The sequence below is a fragment of the Rhipicephalus microplus genome, chromosome X (assembly GCF_043290135.1).
Source record: "Rhipicephalus microplus isolate Deutch F79 chromosome X, USDA_Rmic, whole genome shotgun sequence".
NCBI classification, from domain to species: Eukaryota; Metazoa; Arthropoda; class Arachnida; order Ixodida; family Ixodidae; genus Rhipicephalus; species Rhipicephalus microplus.
The window spans coordinates 333253225-333268395 of record NC_134710.1 but is presented as its reverse complement, the minus strand read 5'-3'; the positions used below and the strand labels follow the sequence as shown (position 1 = coordinate 333268395).

At 42.2% G+C, this 15171-nt stretch overlaps 1 protein-coding gene across 2 annotated transcripts in view; it reads right to left on the bottom strand.

The window, feature by feature from the left end:
* LOC119162050 (cytochrome P450 4V2-like) overlaps window positions 1-4202 on the bottom strand; it is a 43723-nt gene extending 39521 nt beyond the window's left edge. Inside the window, exon 1 of one of the 2 annotated variants that reach the window (XM_075879669.1) lies at window positions 3693-4202. In XM_075879669.1, coding sequence (XP_075735784.1) covers window positions 3693-3921 — 229 coding nt within the window. In that variant the 5' untranslated portion in view covers window positions 3922-4202. The remainder of the gene's footprint in view (window positions 1-3692) is intronic. The other variant, XM_075879668.1, reaches the window with a different exon arrangement.
* Window positions 4203-15171: the final 10969 nt, after the last annotated feature.

Below are 15171 nucleotides of genomic sequence, written 5' to 3'. Positions count from 1 at the left end.
CTGTATAAAACATATACAGCAACTTTAGGTCGATGATGTTGCGCACCTAAGTGAGCCGTATTGAGGCGCGAAAATTTATGAGGCCTGACGAGCCTGACTTTTACCCTCCTCTTTCCCTGTTCATCACCACCTGGCTTGACTGGATCAGCGCCAAAGGCGAAAAAGAACAGCATCAACTAGTCGCGCAGGTGGGCTAAATGCTCGGCCTTTACTTTGTAGCGGAAAATAAAAGTCGTTTACTGCTATCACTACTACTATAAGGAATATTCGAGTGCATGAAATTTGGGGTTCTCCCAAACTTTTTTGTTGTGTTGCATTCCAGAAGTCTGACGAGACTCCGAAATGCCGCACTGACACTAAACTTTTAGGCGAAGTTGTTGAAATGGCGATGACATCTTTGTCATTCTGGAGACACGTCTTCTGGAGACGGTCTTCTTTGTACATTCTGGAGACACGTCTAAACATTAGATTTTACAAATAAATACATAGTATACAAGTTTCGTAAGAAAAAGAAAAGCCTACTTGTCGCGCTACAAAATTGAAGCGTTTCCTCATACCTATGAAATAATCAGATCAATGTGCCTTTCGTAATTCGACTATATCACCAGTACCTAAGAGTCGTAATTTGGCAAAAAAAAGAAAACTAGAAAACTGAGAATTGAGAGCATTCTAACAATATTTATGGCGTACAAAATATTTTAGTGGTGCTTTCACAGCAGAAAACCTTTGGGTCACTCATTGATTACTGTGCAGCGCTGGTTTACCGTTTTTAACTCTATAGGCAGTCTGCAATAATCGATAGCCCTCAACTATGGCAAATACAGTGGCGCGAGTGCATTGATGTGACGTTAAGTTAATTGATTAAAATAGAAACAACGCAATTAATCCACTTTACGGCTAATGAAGCACTTCTGGCGAAAGGAAACCTAACGTGCAGTTTAACGAAAGGGACATTTGCTAGAAAACTTCCCATTAGCCACTGCAGAATGGAATAGTTCACCTGAACGTGTTGTAATTGAACGTGACCTATCAAATTTTGAAATGTACAAACAAATTTGTTGAGTGCTGATGCGTAACAGATTGATATTTTTATTTATTTGTGTTTTCTTTTTTAATCACATTATACTTCAGCCGTACTTTGTATCTTTGAAATTTAACCTGCTTCTTTGTAAATTCTTTTTTTTCTTCATTCTTGGGTGTTTGAAGGTTCCGTCTCTCTTGTGTATTCTCCCCCCATATGTAGTACCCCACCAGGGGCCTTTAAGGATTAATAAATGATGATGATGATGACTACCGGCAGCTACTAACGATGGCGTGTGTTGGAATGTTGCTGGAGCCATTATTACTTTTAAAAAGGGTCTAGTTTTAACCCGAACAAAGCGGAGCAATGCAACTGGAACGATTCCAGTGACAGTCCTCGTCATATCCCACTGGTTGGTGGTTGCATTTTTCAGGAGCCTTTCACTCTTCTTTTTGTTACGTATTATGTCAGACACTTGCTTTATTTAGTTAAGTGAGCTGCAGCAGGAACATTTCAACTATTGGTATTGGCACTAGTAGACACGTAAAAAGAACGTTATCGTATAGGTATTATCTAAAAATAACGTAATCGTATAGGATCATCCGTTGATCCACCATCATAATGTTGATTACCAACCATTTTTTAAACGTTAGGTACTAGTGTCACTTATATTATACAGTTTAAAATGTACCTCGAAAACGCCAGCAGCTACTATATATGAGATTACCTTAGTTTTGCTAATTACGCCATCTTTTGTTGATCAAATAAAATGGTTATATTGATTTTTTGAAGTTTGTGAATGTTTGTTTGAAATACAAAGTTCCAGAATTCTAGAGCTTTCTTTAATATAGCTGCCTTGATGTTCACAAAATATTCGTGTGTTATTCAACTGGCATTCGTATTCGATTCGGCCTGATGATTACTCGATTCGTATTTTGTTCAATTCGACTCTGAAATTCACTATTTTTACACCCCTACTAGTAACCGTAGATAAATGTGCTACTGTAGAGATTCAAAACCACTGCGAGCTTTATGCACGCTTCTGAGTTAGGAATATAAATGAATGAGTTTGAATCCACCACTGATACAGAAAGCTTGTAAAAAGCTTGGAGTTTCAATGTTTTACTAGCTTTGTTTTTAAGAGAGTAGAATGGCGAAAGTTTAGGATTGGTTGTACCAGACCATTATAAAAATACGTGCATGGATTCAACGCAGAAATGTGCATCAGGAGCAGTGTTGCCACTGATGGCTACTTTTCGCCAAATTGGCGAATTTGAGAGGCCCATGGTAACCTAAAATTTAATTGGGGACATGGCGAATTTTCAGCGATTTTCGTCTAAGGTCTGGACTGAGTTGTGTATTCTATTCTCAGCGTCTTGAAAACAAATGGGTGACAACATTTTTTCTATTGCTTATAGTTTTAAACTCACCAGTAGGAGGTCAACATTACGTGCAATTCAGTACGTCTGTCCTGTTCTTCGTGTATGTTTTCTCAATTCACCAAGTTGCTTGAGGCACTAGTGCATCCACCAGCACCCTCCAAGCACAATTTAGGTCAGCTGAATTCTCGCGTGCTGCGATTTGGTGGTGTGTATTCAGTTCTTTAGGGGCTCCATCAGCTTTAGGTGTCTTTAAAGTTTGGCTTCTGAAGTGGCTAGGTGACGTTTAGGCCACGTGTTCCGACCGCAGATCCAACTGTTCTAAATAGACTGTTGACTTCTTCCCGGCTGTAATATCTTCTAATATTTTTATGTGGAGTTTAATATTTTTAATAACATTCTTTTAGGGTCGGCCAAGAAGTCGGCTTCTTTGGACAGTCTTCAGAAACTTCACTGAGGCGAATATTTAGCGTAAGCGTGACCGCAAAAAAAAAACGTGTTGCGTGCATTACGATGGTTACGCTCCACTCTAGAATTTATTACCTTTGTTTTATAATTATAAGTTCCTCGGTTATCAAAAACAACATTCCACTCAATGATATTCTCGAAATGTGTAAGAAGGCTACCCACGCCCTCCCCCTCTTGTTGTCGCGACTGCTTCATCCTGTACACACTACAACTAAAACCGTTACAAACGTTTCTTATGAGGCGCTGGGATTCAGAAACTCCGATGGTGCATGCATACCGTTTCTGAATGGTACCATGGTGAAGCGGATGGTGCAACTTGCATTTAAAACGTCATTATAATAAAGGGGTGACCGACGATGTTGTTGTGCACGGGGCTATACATAATTAGCAATCTCTATTACTAGGCACGCAACACATATGTAGAGTGGCGACTTTTTTAGCGAAATTTGAAGAGTGGCGACGTTTCGCTCGTCGTTTGGCGAATTTCACTCGAATGTCAGTGGCAACTCTGATCAGGAGACTGCATATATCTAAACACATATAAGGCAGTGCGATGCGGAGATAGAACGAAAAGTTCGGAGATTTTCCTTTTCTTCGTGAGTACACGAAAATAACTAGGAACTGGAACGTGAATGCAAACAAACAAAGAAAACATGTATAGAGTACCATGGACTACGCTGTAAAGAAGTTTGGTGCTTTTTTTATCCACTCTGCGGAAAGCCCGTTTGCTTCTGTTATTAACTAACACCGCCCTAAAATCGCACTCGTGTGCTAGCTCGTTGCTGTACATTAAAATTTAAATGACAATGATAAAAGACACTTACTCGCAGTGATCGGAAGGTTCCGGTCCATTTTCCGTAACGCCATCCAAGTATCGAGAAGCAGAGAGAAGGGCCATTTTTCCTTCACGCGGGGCACGTGTCGCAGATAGTAATACATACGGATCCATTGGCACGTGAGTTTAGCACACAGGTAGATGATTATCGCTAATCCAATGGCGGCTACAAGTTTTCCGATGATGAGAACGTAATGCACGGCCGCCGACGCTGACATATTGCGAGTGGTTGACAGTTCGGCCAACGAAGAGTCTGTAAAGAAAAATGACACCTTAGTTGCTCATTAAGGCACGTCAGGACCGCGAGTGGCTGTGCCTGTCATGCGGGTTCTCAGTGATGAGGACACGCAGATTCGCGGCGAAGAACGCCGTGCGTTATACGAGGCCAGGTTGCATGCTAGCGCATACTGGACTGAAAGCCCCAACGCCGCTGTCACCACCACACAATTGATCCAGTGCGTGTGCTCATTCGTCCATGAATTTCCCGTGTATGCATCACAGCGCGTTCTATTTCTCTCGCCGTCATGGGTGTCTCTTTTGTGAGTTTCCGAGTTTCCTCCGCCGGACGTCCCACGCTGAGACCAAGGTAGCTTACTCGCTCAAGGCAGTTGTTTTTCGGTCGCTTCACGCTTCTATCTCGTTAGTGGAGAGTGAAGGGTGCCAAGACAATCGCGACGTCCTGCTGCGATGACTAAGTGGCTATGGCGAATTGCGGCGAGCTCGAAGGGTTTAAACCGGCAGGTTGTTGCGGTGATCACTCTCCGATTGGCTCGAAGAAAAAAATACCCCTATTAGAATAATGGCATGTTACATCCTGAACGTTATACCTCGGTGTAACCTTTGTACATCGCGGTAATATCTGATGCAACTTCATGGTTAAATTAATAGCTACATCACAACGGGCGCAACAAATTCAGTCGTGTGAACAAAAATAAGTCACCGCAACTTCATGAAGTGAATGATAATGATAATGAGTGGGCGAAGCAGTGGAACTGATCGCTGTTACCCTAAATCACTCTTGACATCGCCCACTCACGCATGTAAATGAATGACAAAGTGGTGCACTGCTATACATAATATTCATCGGTCATGAATAGTATGTCGTGTTAAGTTGTGGATTCCTTTTCGTCTTCATTATTACTGCTTTGTGGCCTTGAAATGTAGAGATAATAGTTTTTATATGGGATCTCGCCTCACGTCGGCAAAGAGGAGGTCCATTCACTTCCCCCTAGTGGTTCTTTGTTGTTTCTGATCATACGATATGCATAGTAGAGTGTACCGAGATGTCATACACTGCATAAAGCAGTCGTTGTTCATGATGTCAACGTTGAAGTCTCTGACAAGTACGAAGGGGTTGTTCTTCTACTTTCTTTCATAATCGCGCATGACTCGATCGATTTATACCTTTTTACGTTGCTTCGGAAGAGGTTTGGGGCCAAGTACCCTGTCATGATGATGGTTCCGTCAGATAGCTTCATTGCAGCGTGTTCGCCGCTACCCCAACTCCGAGTCCGCTAGGCCTTTGTTGCCGTTTTGCCACCGCTTGCCGAGCTCTCGCCTCAGTGCTGCAGGTTGTTGGCTTGGCCGTCGAGCCGCCGCTTCACGCGCCATATTCGAGTCCGCTTGTCTTTTTTGACGTCTAGTCATTACTTGCCGTGCCCTCGCCTCCGGAGTAGCTTGACGTTGGCGTTGTGCGCTAGCCGCCACTTCCCACACTTCACCTTCATTTTCATCCATGGGAGAAAGAGAATGTTCCATGGTCTGAAACGCGCATGCACACGCATTTGCACCGCAGCGCCCCCACGTGCACTCAGCGTCATCATTATCGGAGAGCCTGCATGTGTTAACGCACCTATTCTTTTTCGTCATCAGCCTAGGCGTGCGCACAAACAGGCACGAGGGGGGCATCCCCTAGTCAGATAAAAGGGAGTGGGGTGCAACGTCAGCCTCATACATTCACATAATAAGGAGAGGGGCGCTGGGACGAACCTTCACCCGCTACTCTGAAGGGACACCCTGCACTCGCTCATGCTCGTCAGCTTCATCCTCATTGTCATTGCGTATAGTGGATACCTTGCAGTGTTATGGAATGGGCGCCTCCATTCCATTCCGATTCGACTGCGGGGAATTTGAACGTGTCGCCATTCCATTCCTCTCAATTCCTAAGAATAAAAAAAGGAAACTTTAGTGGTTCTACTTGCCTTTTCTGCCTGGAGTTATTATTATCAGTGCGAAAAGTGCTACGCAGTCCTGTTATTTTTTTATTACAATGAAGCTCCGCAGACGTTCACTGAGTGTGTTCTAGTGGATTTGCAGGTCTTCTTGGTGTGAGCTTCACTTCAAGTCCCTGTGATTGCCACACAACTATGCACAGTTCCAGCTGTTGCTCAATTTCGGGAAATTTCAAGTGAAATATCAAAATGACGCATGAGCTGAGTGAGCACAAGTTTTGCTTCTTGCACAGCGAAGCGCTGACCTGGACACGATATGATGAAATAACCACAAGAAGAGAAACTCTGGAGAAGCAGCAAAAGAAAAGAAATGAACGTGAATCTGGCGTGACACAAAATGGCACAAAGTTGTCAGCTGACACCCAACTGGGAAAAGGACTCAACTGAATCAATACAGAAATACTTCTTCACTATTTCCTAATTTTAATTTATTTAGAGTTGTTTTTTATCGTTACCTGACTTGTTTATGATACTCAATTGTGCCTTGTATATGTATTTATGTTGTACCCTGCCCCTCCTGCATGAACCTCATGGCCTGTCGTATTTTGTAAAAAAAATAATGCGTTTTTTGTTTGTTTATATAACCACTCTCATCCATCACTTTTATATTGAGCCGTGCTTTATATATCGCAAGCAGTATCTCTTTTTTTCGTTTATTGAGCAACTTTACTGTTTGGTTTGATTGTTGTTCTATTGCTATGTTGCCCTAAAACTAAAGTTTGCTCTATTTACATGTCTCTTCAGCCAATTCTTCAGCCTTTTAAACAGCTGATAACTTCTCGGGCGTCATTAAAACAGTGCTTTCTTGTAGAAAAAAAAAACAATTTTTCTTTCCTTAACAATCGTGTTCGCTTTAGTTGACATCACAAGTAAAGACCAAGCTTTCGATAGATGGCATGGTTGCATGTTATAAGATGGATAAGGTACAGCATTCTAGTGGTGTGTATGGAGGTATGAGTAGTCAAATAAATTTTACTTCTGGGCCACTTTTTTTCTCCTGTTTTTTTTAATTTTCTATGAACAGTTGCGATTGCGTTCCGGGCCTTCTTATCGCTTGTAACGACTTTGTTTGAAGATTCACGCTATTTTCTTATTCAATTGTATTTCAAGGCCTCAACAGGAAAAGCACGCGTTTACCTATGCAGTTTTTTGGTCCGCCAAATAATGGCATGTAGGCGTGCGGTTGCGGCTGTGTGGCGTCGCATAAGAACTTGTCAGGCACGAAACTGGTCGATGTTTTATCGAATCGAGAGTGTCCATGCAAGTAATAGATGAGAACCAAGGCCATGGTTCCTCTCGGTATCAGTTGGTTTCCTGCAAGAAGGGCAACACAAAGGAGTTGCAGCGAAAAAGAAGCACCTGACAACGCCTTTTCAATTGGCAATACCATTGCATTCTTTTAGAGTAGCTGTAAAATATAGGCAGCCCAGACAACAACAACAACAACAACAACAACAACAAAATAATAATAATAATAATAATAATAATAATAATAATAATAATAATAATAATAATAATAATACTTAAATAGTGAAGCTGACCACGTCAGTGTTGACAAGAACATATTTTTTGCTTCTTAGACATACTTACTGAACCAATTGCAGTTTGCTCTGCAGGATGTGCTTACTTTTGTAAACCGAACTGCAGCCTAGAAGAAGCTCACGTGTATAGCTATGAAAACATTTTGCCGACATTGTGGCTTATCGGCTGCTAGAGTCTTTCAGTACTATTTATTCGAGCTGACTGTAACCAGAATGTTTGAGAGCATATATGCATAAAGCACTCGCACAGGTTTCTAAGCTGATCGCATGAAATATATTATCAGTATGCCTAATTATCACTGTGCTTTAAACGGACACTAAAATTAAAGGACAAGAGCTTCGCCTCAAGAGTAGAAGGCGACAGTGTAACATTGGCCATCTAAAACTTTCGAAGAATGCCTACTGTGACATAATTTTTTTTGCGAATTCACCGTGTATCCTTTGTGCGACCGTAAGGTAACATGCGAACGCATCGACCTACATGGTTGATGCTTATGCAACTGATGATGATTGACTATGTCTGAGCGCTTTGTAATCAGCAGGCATATAGCCACTCGCTCGTTGGTAGTCCATTTCAGACGTTTAAACGCTTGGTGCAATTCTATGCTTCTGCTCCACAATAATATGCCCTGAGGACACTTATCTCAGCACACGACATTCGTACAGTGATTGTTTTCCAAACAACTTAGAGTACGGGAATGGTTTTGTGGTAGGACATCTGCATGCCTCGCAAAAATTCTAGAACTCAGACCGATGATATTTATTTTCCTCATTAGTAGCTACTTACAATTTTCGCTCACGAACGGTGACTTTTCGCTTACAGCGACCCTTACGCCGACACCGGAATTCCATTGAAACAAGCTCTCTAACACAATCGCAATAAGAGTAGATATACGGTCTGCACATATTGTCAAAACAGTATTCCGAAAACTTCGCCGAACTTTTTTTGTGTCAATAAAGCCCGTAAATGGCAAAAAAGATACCAGGAACAGTAAGCACTAGTATATGTTAAAAATGAGAAAGCCTGAATACCATAATAGAATTCATGGGCCTGCATGCAGTGGCAGACTGCAATGCCAACGCGAAATTTTCGTTGTCGAGCCCAGCGTGACGAAATGAGTGACGTCGAAATTCAGGTCCAAGCAGCATGATGCCATAAAGCATAGTGTGAACAACTGTTATCTAGGCGGTGTTGGTTTAATCCAGTAGGTCATACACTGAGCTTCTTAACTTGGGGCCATCGGCAGTTTAGAACTTGCGGCCACCATTGATTTTCCATTCTAATCTGTTTTTTAACCATTTTTATTAATGAAAACCTTGGAGGGGGGCAAAGTTTGAAAGCAAGAGACGAATTGTGTGGACAACGCGCAAGTAATGCCGGTTTGGCACGATCCTCTTTCTTCTCACGCAACACCCCGACGGAGATGGAAATGTTGTAGGCCCGTGTGCTGAGATTTGGGGGCACGTTAAAGAACCCCAGGTGGTCGAAATTTCCGGAGCCCCACACTACGGCGTCTCTCATAGTCATATGGTGGTTTTGGGACGTTGAACCCCACAATCAATAAATGTCATGCAACACCAAGTGCACCAGCATTGTTCCCTCTGTTTTATCGTAGTGACAACTTGACAAAGGTAGAAGGAACAACAGGGACACAAAAAACCGCTCAATTTCAAATGAAATTAATGAAGAGGTTCGGGATACTTTTCTATGCAGGGTGCAAGATCAGTGCGCATGGCCTACAACAAGTGTGTGAGTGCATAGCAATGTTTACTCAGAATTGAGTACTGCCTCTAGAAAAAGTGAAGTGATGGTGTGCTTATCCATCGATCCGTGACCTTCCTGATATAAAAAAAAAATTGGCAGATCCCGTACTGTGGAAATTGATGATATGATGCAAAGCAAGAATGAGGAAGGTTGATATGTCACCTTAAAATCAGCAAAACATTACGAGACGGACGTAGATTATGCCGTACATGACTTTCATGCCATGGTTATCATGTTTGGATGTGTCATTCACCTTCTTCGTCTATTCACGTCACGTGATACCAAATTTTTTATCGCGTGACGTGATATGTAGAGCTAGCGAAACAGCCGTGAGCACGCGATGAGCGTAGCATGTAGTCATGATTTATATGACAGGAATATCATGATTATAATGTTTAAACGTGTCATTTAACTTCGCTGTCTATTCGCGTTACGTAATACCGATGTTGATATATATGAAGCTAGCGAAAGGCCGTGAGCGCATCATAAGCGTGGTATGTTGTCATGTCCTTACTTGTCACTCATATTATGATTATCATGTTTGCACCAGTCACATACCTTTGCCATTCATTGACATCACGTAACACCAAACTTGGTATATTTGAAGGTAGCAAAACGGCCGCGAGCGCATCACAAGCATGGCATGTAGTCATGTTCTTACATGACATGCATCACATGATTATTGTGTTTGCACCAGTCATATACCTTCGTCATCCATTCCCATCCCGTAATACCAAATTTGGTATTTGTAAAGCTAGCGAAACGACTGCGAGCGCACCATAAGTGTGGCGTGTAGTCATGACTAGTCATAACATGAAAATCATGACATGCATATTATAATTTCCACGTTAGGGCCTGTCACTTACGTTTGCCATGTAGTCATGTCATACCACACCAATTTCGCAAGACCATTGCAAGAATTCGCCAGGATTCGGAACCACCGCACGACCAGCAAGATCATGAAATGTAAATCATTACATTCATGACATACATGTCATGATTTTCTTTTTATGACTAGCCAGTTATACTCTTCAAAAAGTCAGGTCATGCCATACCAATTTTGGTATTGATGCCATTATTGAGATGGCCAGGAGAGCTAAAAGTCATCTCAGTTTCATTCTTCGTTCTTGCTTTTTTCGAAAAGCTTGTTTTGTGGGCTAGAGGACCAGCCCTACAGTCCTACATTCTTAAAGTGACCGGATCACTTTCAGTAAACTCAGTTATAGGTCAGCGTCATTGCCTGTTCATGCTGTTTGTTTCTATCCTTGTCGCGCTGTAACTACGATATACCACCATAAATGAATTCACCCAAATTAAGGTCATGTCCCTCTGTTTCGAGTGCCGAGCACTTTAAAGACCCGGGTTGTAGTATGATGTACGCTGTCATCGCTTGGCATAAAGCCAGCAAAACCGCGTAAAACGTAGAAGAGGAAGCTAGTGACAACTAGAAAGAAAGAAAGGGAAAAATAAGAAGATAATTAGAAAAGGCAAGAAAGAGAAATAGATAAGGAGGGAGGAATAAAACAGGAGTAACAAAGAGGGGAAATACAGAACAAAAGTAGAAACATAAGAACAAAGACAGAGAGGTGGAAACAAAAAGAAAATTGACAATAAAAAAGAAGACTGCCCAGCTATGCACTTCCTTCAGGCATGGCACCACTGAGACGACGCTGTCTTAATTTTTTTTCGCTCAGCTTTGTGACATTGCGCACACGTGGTGGAATTTCTAAGCCAATGGGAATTTAAGTGCTGCGAGCTGGCTCTACGACAGGTTCAATGACAGTCACTTTATAAAGCTGCATATGAGTATAATCGGGAATGCACTTCGGTGTGCCCAAGTGCGAAATACCGAAATAGACGCTTAACTAACTTGGAAGGACTCGAGGCAGAGCAGAAAAGTGTGTTAACATCACAAAACAAATCGGCGTTCAGACTCGCTTTCTTCCTTGAAGGTTACGCGTTGTTTTTTTATCTCGGGGAGCACGTGCTAACTGGCCGCCCTCCCCCCCCCCCCCAACTATCTTTTTTTTTTTGCCACAATTTCAGTGCTTCAAGTACACGGTACAAAAGGCAGATCTCTTCTGCAGAAGTTTGCAAAGTGGATGAGTGTTCATGGGAGAAATTATCCATCATTCGCCCGTTTCATGCATAAAGCTACCAAATAACTCCATTGCATTTTCTCAAATATCAAGCTTCCGGAATAGGGCAATCGCTGACAGTGAGTGTGACAGATCAGTACTGGAAGAATTTCTTCAACTAGGAGGCTTTCATCCTGAGAATTTAGGTGTATTTCACCAGTAGTGTCAGCACATTAACAGGTGAATAACAATTTCTTTCTTTCGCGTACAGTTTTCCGGGTTTCTGATTTCCATTTATAGAACTGATTTTCAAAATTCAGTGTCCTGGGGGTTATACAATGCTCAGCTGATTTCCTGTCACGCTCCTCATTTTAATTCCTATTTCGTCACGCATATACAAGCTAGCAAACCATTTACGAGAACTAGGTTAACCTCTCTGCCTTTCCTTTTGATGTATTTTCCTCCCTCTGCTCCCGCACTGCCACCTGCTAGCTTTCTGGTTAGCCTGAATGGTGGGTAACCTACAAGAATAAGTGCCAGTGCTTCTGTTCAGTGACATCTGAGAGTAAATTTTGCATCAACTATGAACTTTTTTCAGACAAATACCGCATAAACTTTCTCTGTGACTTCATGCTGCAAGAAAGGGGGAGAGAAGTTTGCGTGTAAATTAAATATTACCAAGTGCTTGGTCAACGTGAACTGTGTAACCCACTCTCACGCAAACAAAAAAGCAACTCTGACCATCATTAAATAAGCTATCTTTCACTTATGAAGAAATCCATCGTTTTTGTAAAATACCCACGCTCCTCTAAAATTAAGACTTTACAACTGAGGTTCAATGTAATGTTTTGTTTGCTCGTGGCCACTAATCACATAGAAGCAATTTTGCAAATGTCGCTATAAAATAACAAGTGCATCATGTGCTGGCCGACATGTCAATCTACATTACCATAGAATTGAAATACCACTTTTCTTTATCGTCTAGCAGCCTGCTGTCAATGTGACACTTCCGGCTTCAAAGTGTACTCACTCGGAGTGTGATTGAACTTTCATCTGCAACTGACTGCAGCAGTGAAATTGTGCTGACCAAGAGAACCAAGAATGCACTAAATAAACAAATGATTGTACAGGTGCATGACATCTGTTTGCATTCATTTAAAGGTGCCGTTTCTTGATTTTAGCACATAATAAAACACACTTGGGTACAAAAGAACTTAGAATGTTACGCTTCCTGAATAAAAAACACTTGTCTGGCATATCTATACATGCCAGAAATTCAAGAGAGGATGAAAGCTTGAATATTTGAAAACTTCGCGAACATTGAGTGTCGCGGAAGCCGACATTTTGACAAGCTGACTTGCCTTATTTAAGGTTTTACCTGTCTTTGCAGTTGATGTTGCATCTGCTTTTGCAAAAGCAGTTTAAGCGCAGTTGTCGAAACGTCGACTTCAGCAACTCCCCATGTCCACAAATTCTTATGTCTTCATGTATGACATAATTACGGCTTGATTACGTTAGTTCTAATCAATTTTCATGTCCGCCTTTATGTAGCGTTCCATAGGAACAGATGTGTAGAGGCAAAATGTTTCTTCGAAGAAAAGGAGAAAAAGTCAGTTTCGCTCTCAAGGCATAATATCAATAGCAAAAACAACGCATTAGACAACAATGCATAGGAAACTTTTTATATATATTGGGCGCATTTCTTGAAAGAATTAGCTTTATATATAATGAGACTGGCAGTTTTTTTTTGTCGGGCGAGGCACACGGAGAAAAAGAGGATTGATCCCTGTACCGTCTCACACTCCGTCGCCCGTATATATTGTAGCCAACCTTTGCTTACTTGGTAAATTGGCAAGCATAATGTCACGTGTGCACAAAAATAGCAAGAGAGTTCACACACAGCGCTGCTCATAACGCTGGTGTTATAAACAGTGCAGGTACAATTTTGAGGCACATCACGTTGCTTCCTGCTTCAACTATAGCCTCGTGAACATCGACATACTACGGCCTCCGTCTTAAGACGTACCAGAACAGAGCTTCCAGACGACATCTCTGTTCGCTCAGCCTAAACACTCATGGACAGACACAGAGCTACAATAAAGCCCTTAGGTAATCTTTTGCTCAAGGCACTTTCACACGCAAGATAATACCAATGATAATAAATAAAATATTTGGGGAGCATTTCTGCCATTGAAAAATAAACACTGTCTAGCTTTCACGTGTTTCCTATGTTAAAAAACTTGCTTTTTGCCACTTTCGTATCAATAAAGTTATGTATGCGATGTCGACAGCACACGTGCCGCTTATGACCGGGAAGTGTCGGGACCTTGGTGATAAGGTCAGGTCCCGGAAACTGATCGCCAGTTTCTGTTTCAAGGATTATGCGTGCTCTTAGCGGTTGTCGGGAATCTTAAGATCTGGTTGAACGAAGTGAGGTTGATGGGGATTTTCACATAAATTGCCTTGGACAAGAACTTATAAATTAAGAAGTTTGATTGAACTGTAAAGAACGCTACTTTTGTTTATTTGTATTTCCTATTGCTTACTTTAGGATTTACATATTGGGCGAAGCATGAAAACTGGCTGACTTGTATTCGTAGCGCTTGCCTCCACTCATCCTTGACCCTCCATCAGCATTATCACAAGTTTGATCACGCTCGGGTATCTCGGTCCGTTGCAGTGCCAAATATAGATACAGGAAAGAAAAGACATCTCACGTGGCCAGCAGTGAACGGGAGTTGCAGTATGACACTTCGAGCAGGTGAACCATGCATTAAAAGAGTATGACTAAATCGGGCTATGGCAAAATTTGCGCATCAACCCACGGATTTTCAGTTACACGAAGGTTCTACGGGTTTCCTAGTGACTGCGGGTGAGTACGAGTATCTGGTTCTATTATTTATCCTGACATTCATTTTACTTGAGTAAACGAGAAAACCAAAATTTTCCAAGCCTGACTGGATTGAAATAAGTGCAGTGTCGCAAGACTAATTCGTCATGACGACAGTCTACCGGCTGCCGTCATATTAGATTGATTGATTGATATGTGGGGTTTAACGTCCCAAAGCCACCATATGATTATGAGAGACGCCTTAGTGGAGGGCTCCGGAAATTTCGACCACCTAGGGTTTTTTAACGTGCACCCAAATCTGAGCACATGGGCCTACAACATTTCCATCGGCTGCATTTCCATCGGAACTGCAGCCGCCGTAGCCGGGATTCAATCCCACGATGTGCGGCCCAGCAGCCGAGTACCTTAGCTACTAGACCACCGCGGTGGGGCTGCGGTCATATTAGGTCTAACGACTGACTTAAATCGCGACGGTCCACGTACACAGTCAGTTCATCTTTTCATTTTTGGCTTGTGTTTTAAGTAATGTAAAGCAATTATAGGCTTCTTCAAGTCCATGGTAATGCATGAATCCAGTTCGTAACGTTCTGAGTCTGTACTTGTAATATTGTCACCTAAATGCAAGTAAAGCAACTTATCATCATCATCATAATCATCATCACCATCATCAGACTGACTACGTCCACTGCAGGACAAAGGCCTCTCCCATGTCCCGCCAGTTAACCCGGTCCCGTGCTTGCTGCTGCCAATTTATAGCCGCAAACTTTTTAGTCTCATCTGCCCACCTAACCTTCCGTCTCCCCCTAACCCGCTTCCCTTCTCTCGGAATCCAGTTAGTTACCCTTAATGACCAGCGGTTATCCTGTCTACGCGCTACATGTCCGGCCCATGTCCATTTCCTCTTCTTTATTTCAACTATGATGTCCTTAACCCCCGTTTGTCCCCTAATCCACTCTGCTCTCTTCTTTTCTTTTAAGGTTACACCTACCATTTTTCTTTCCA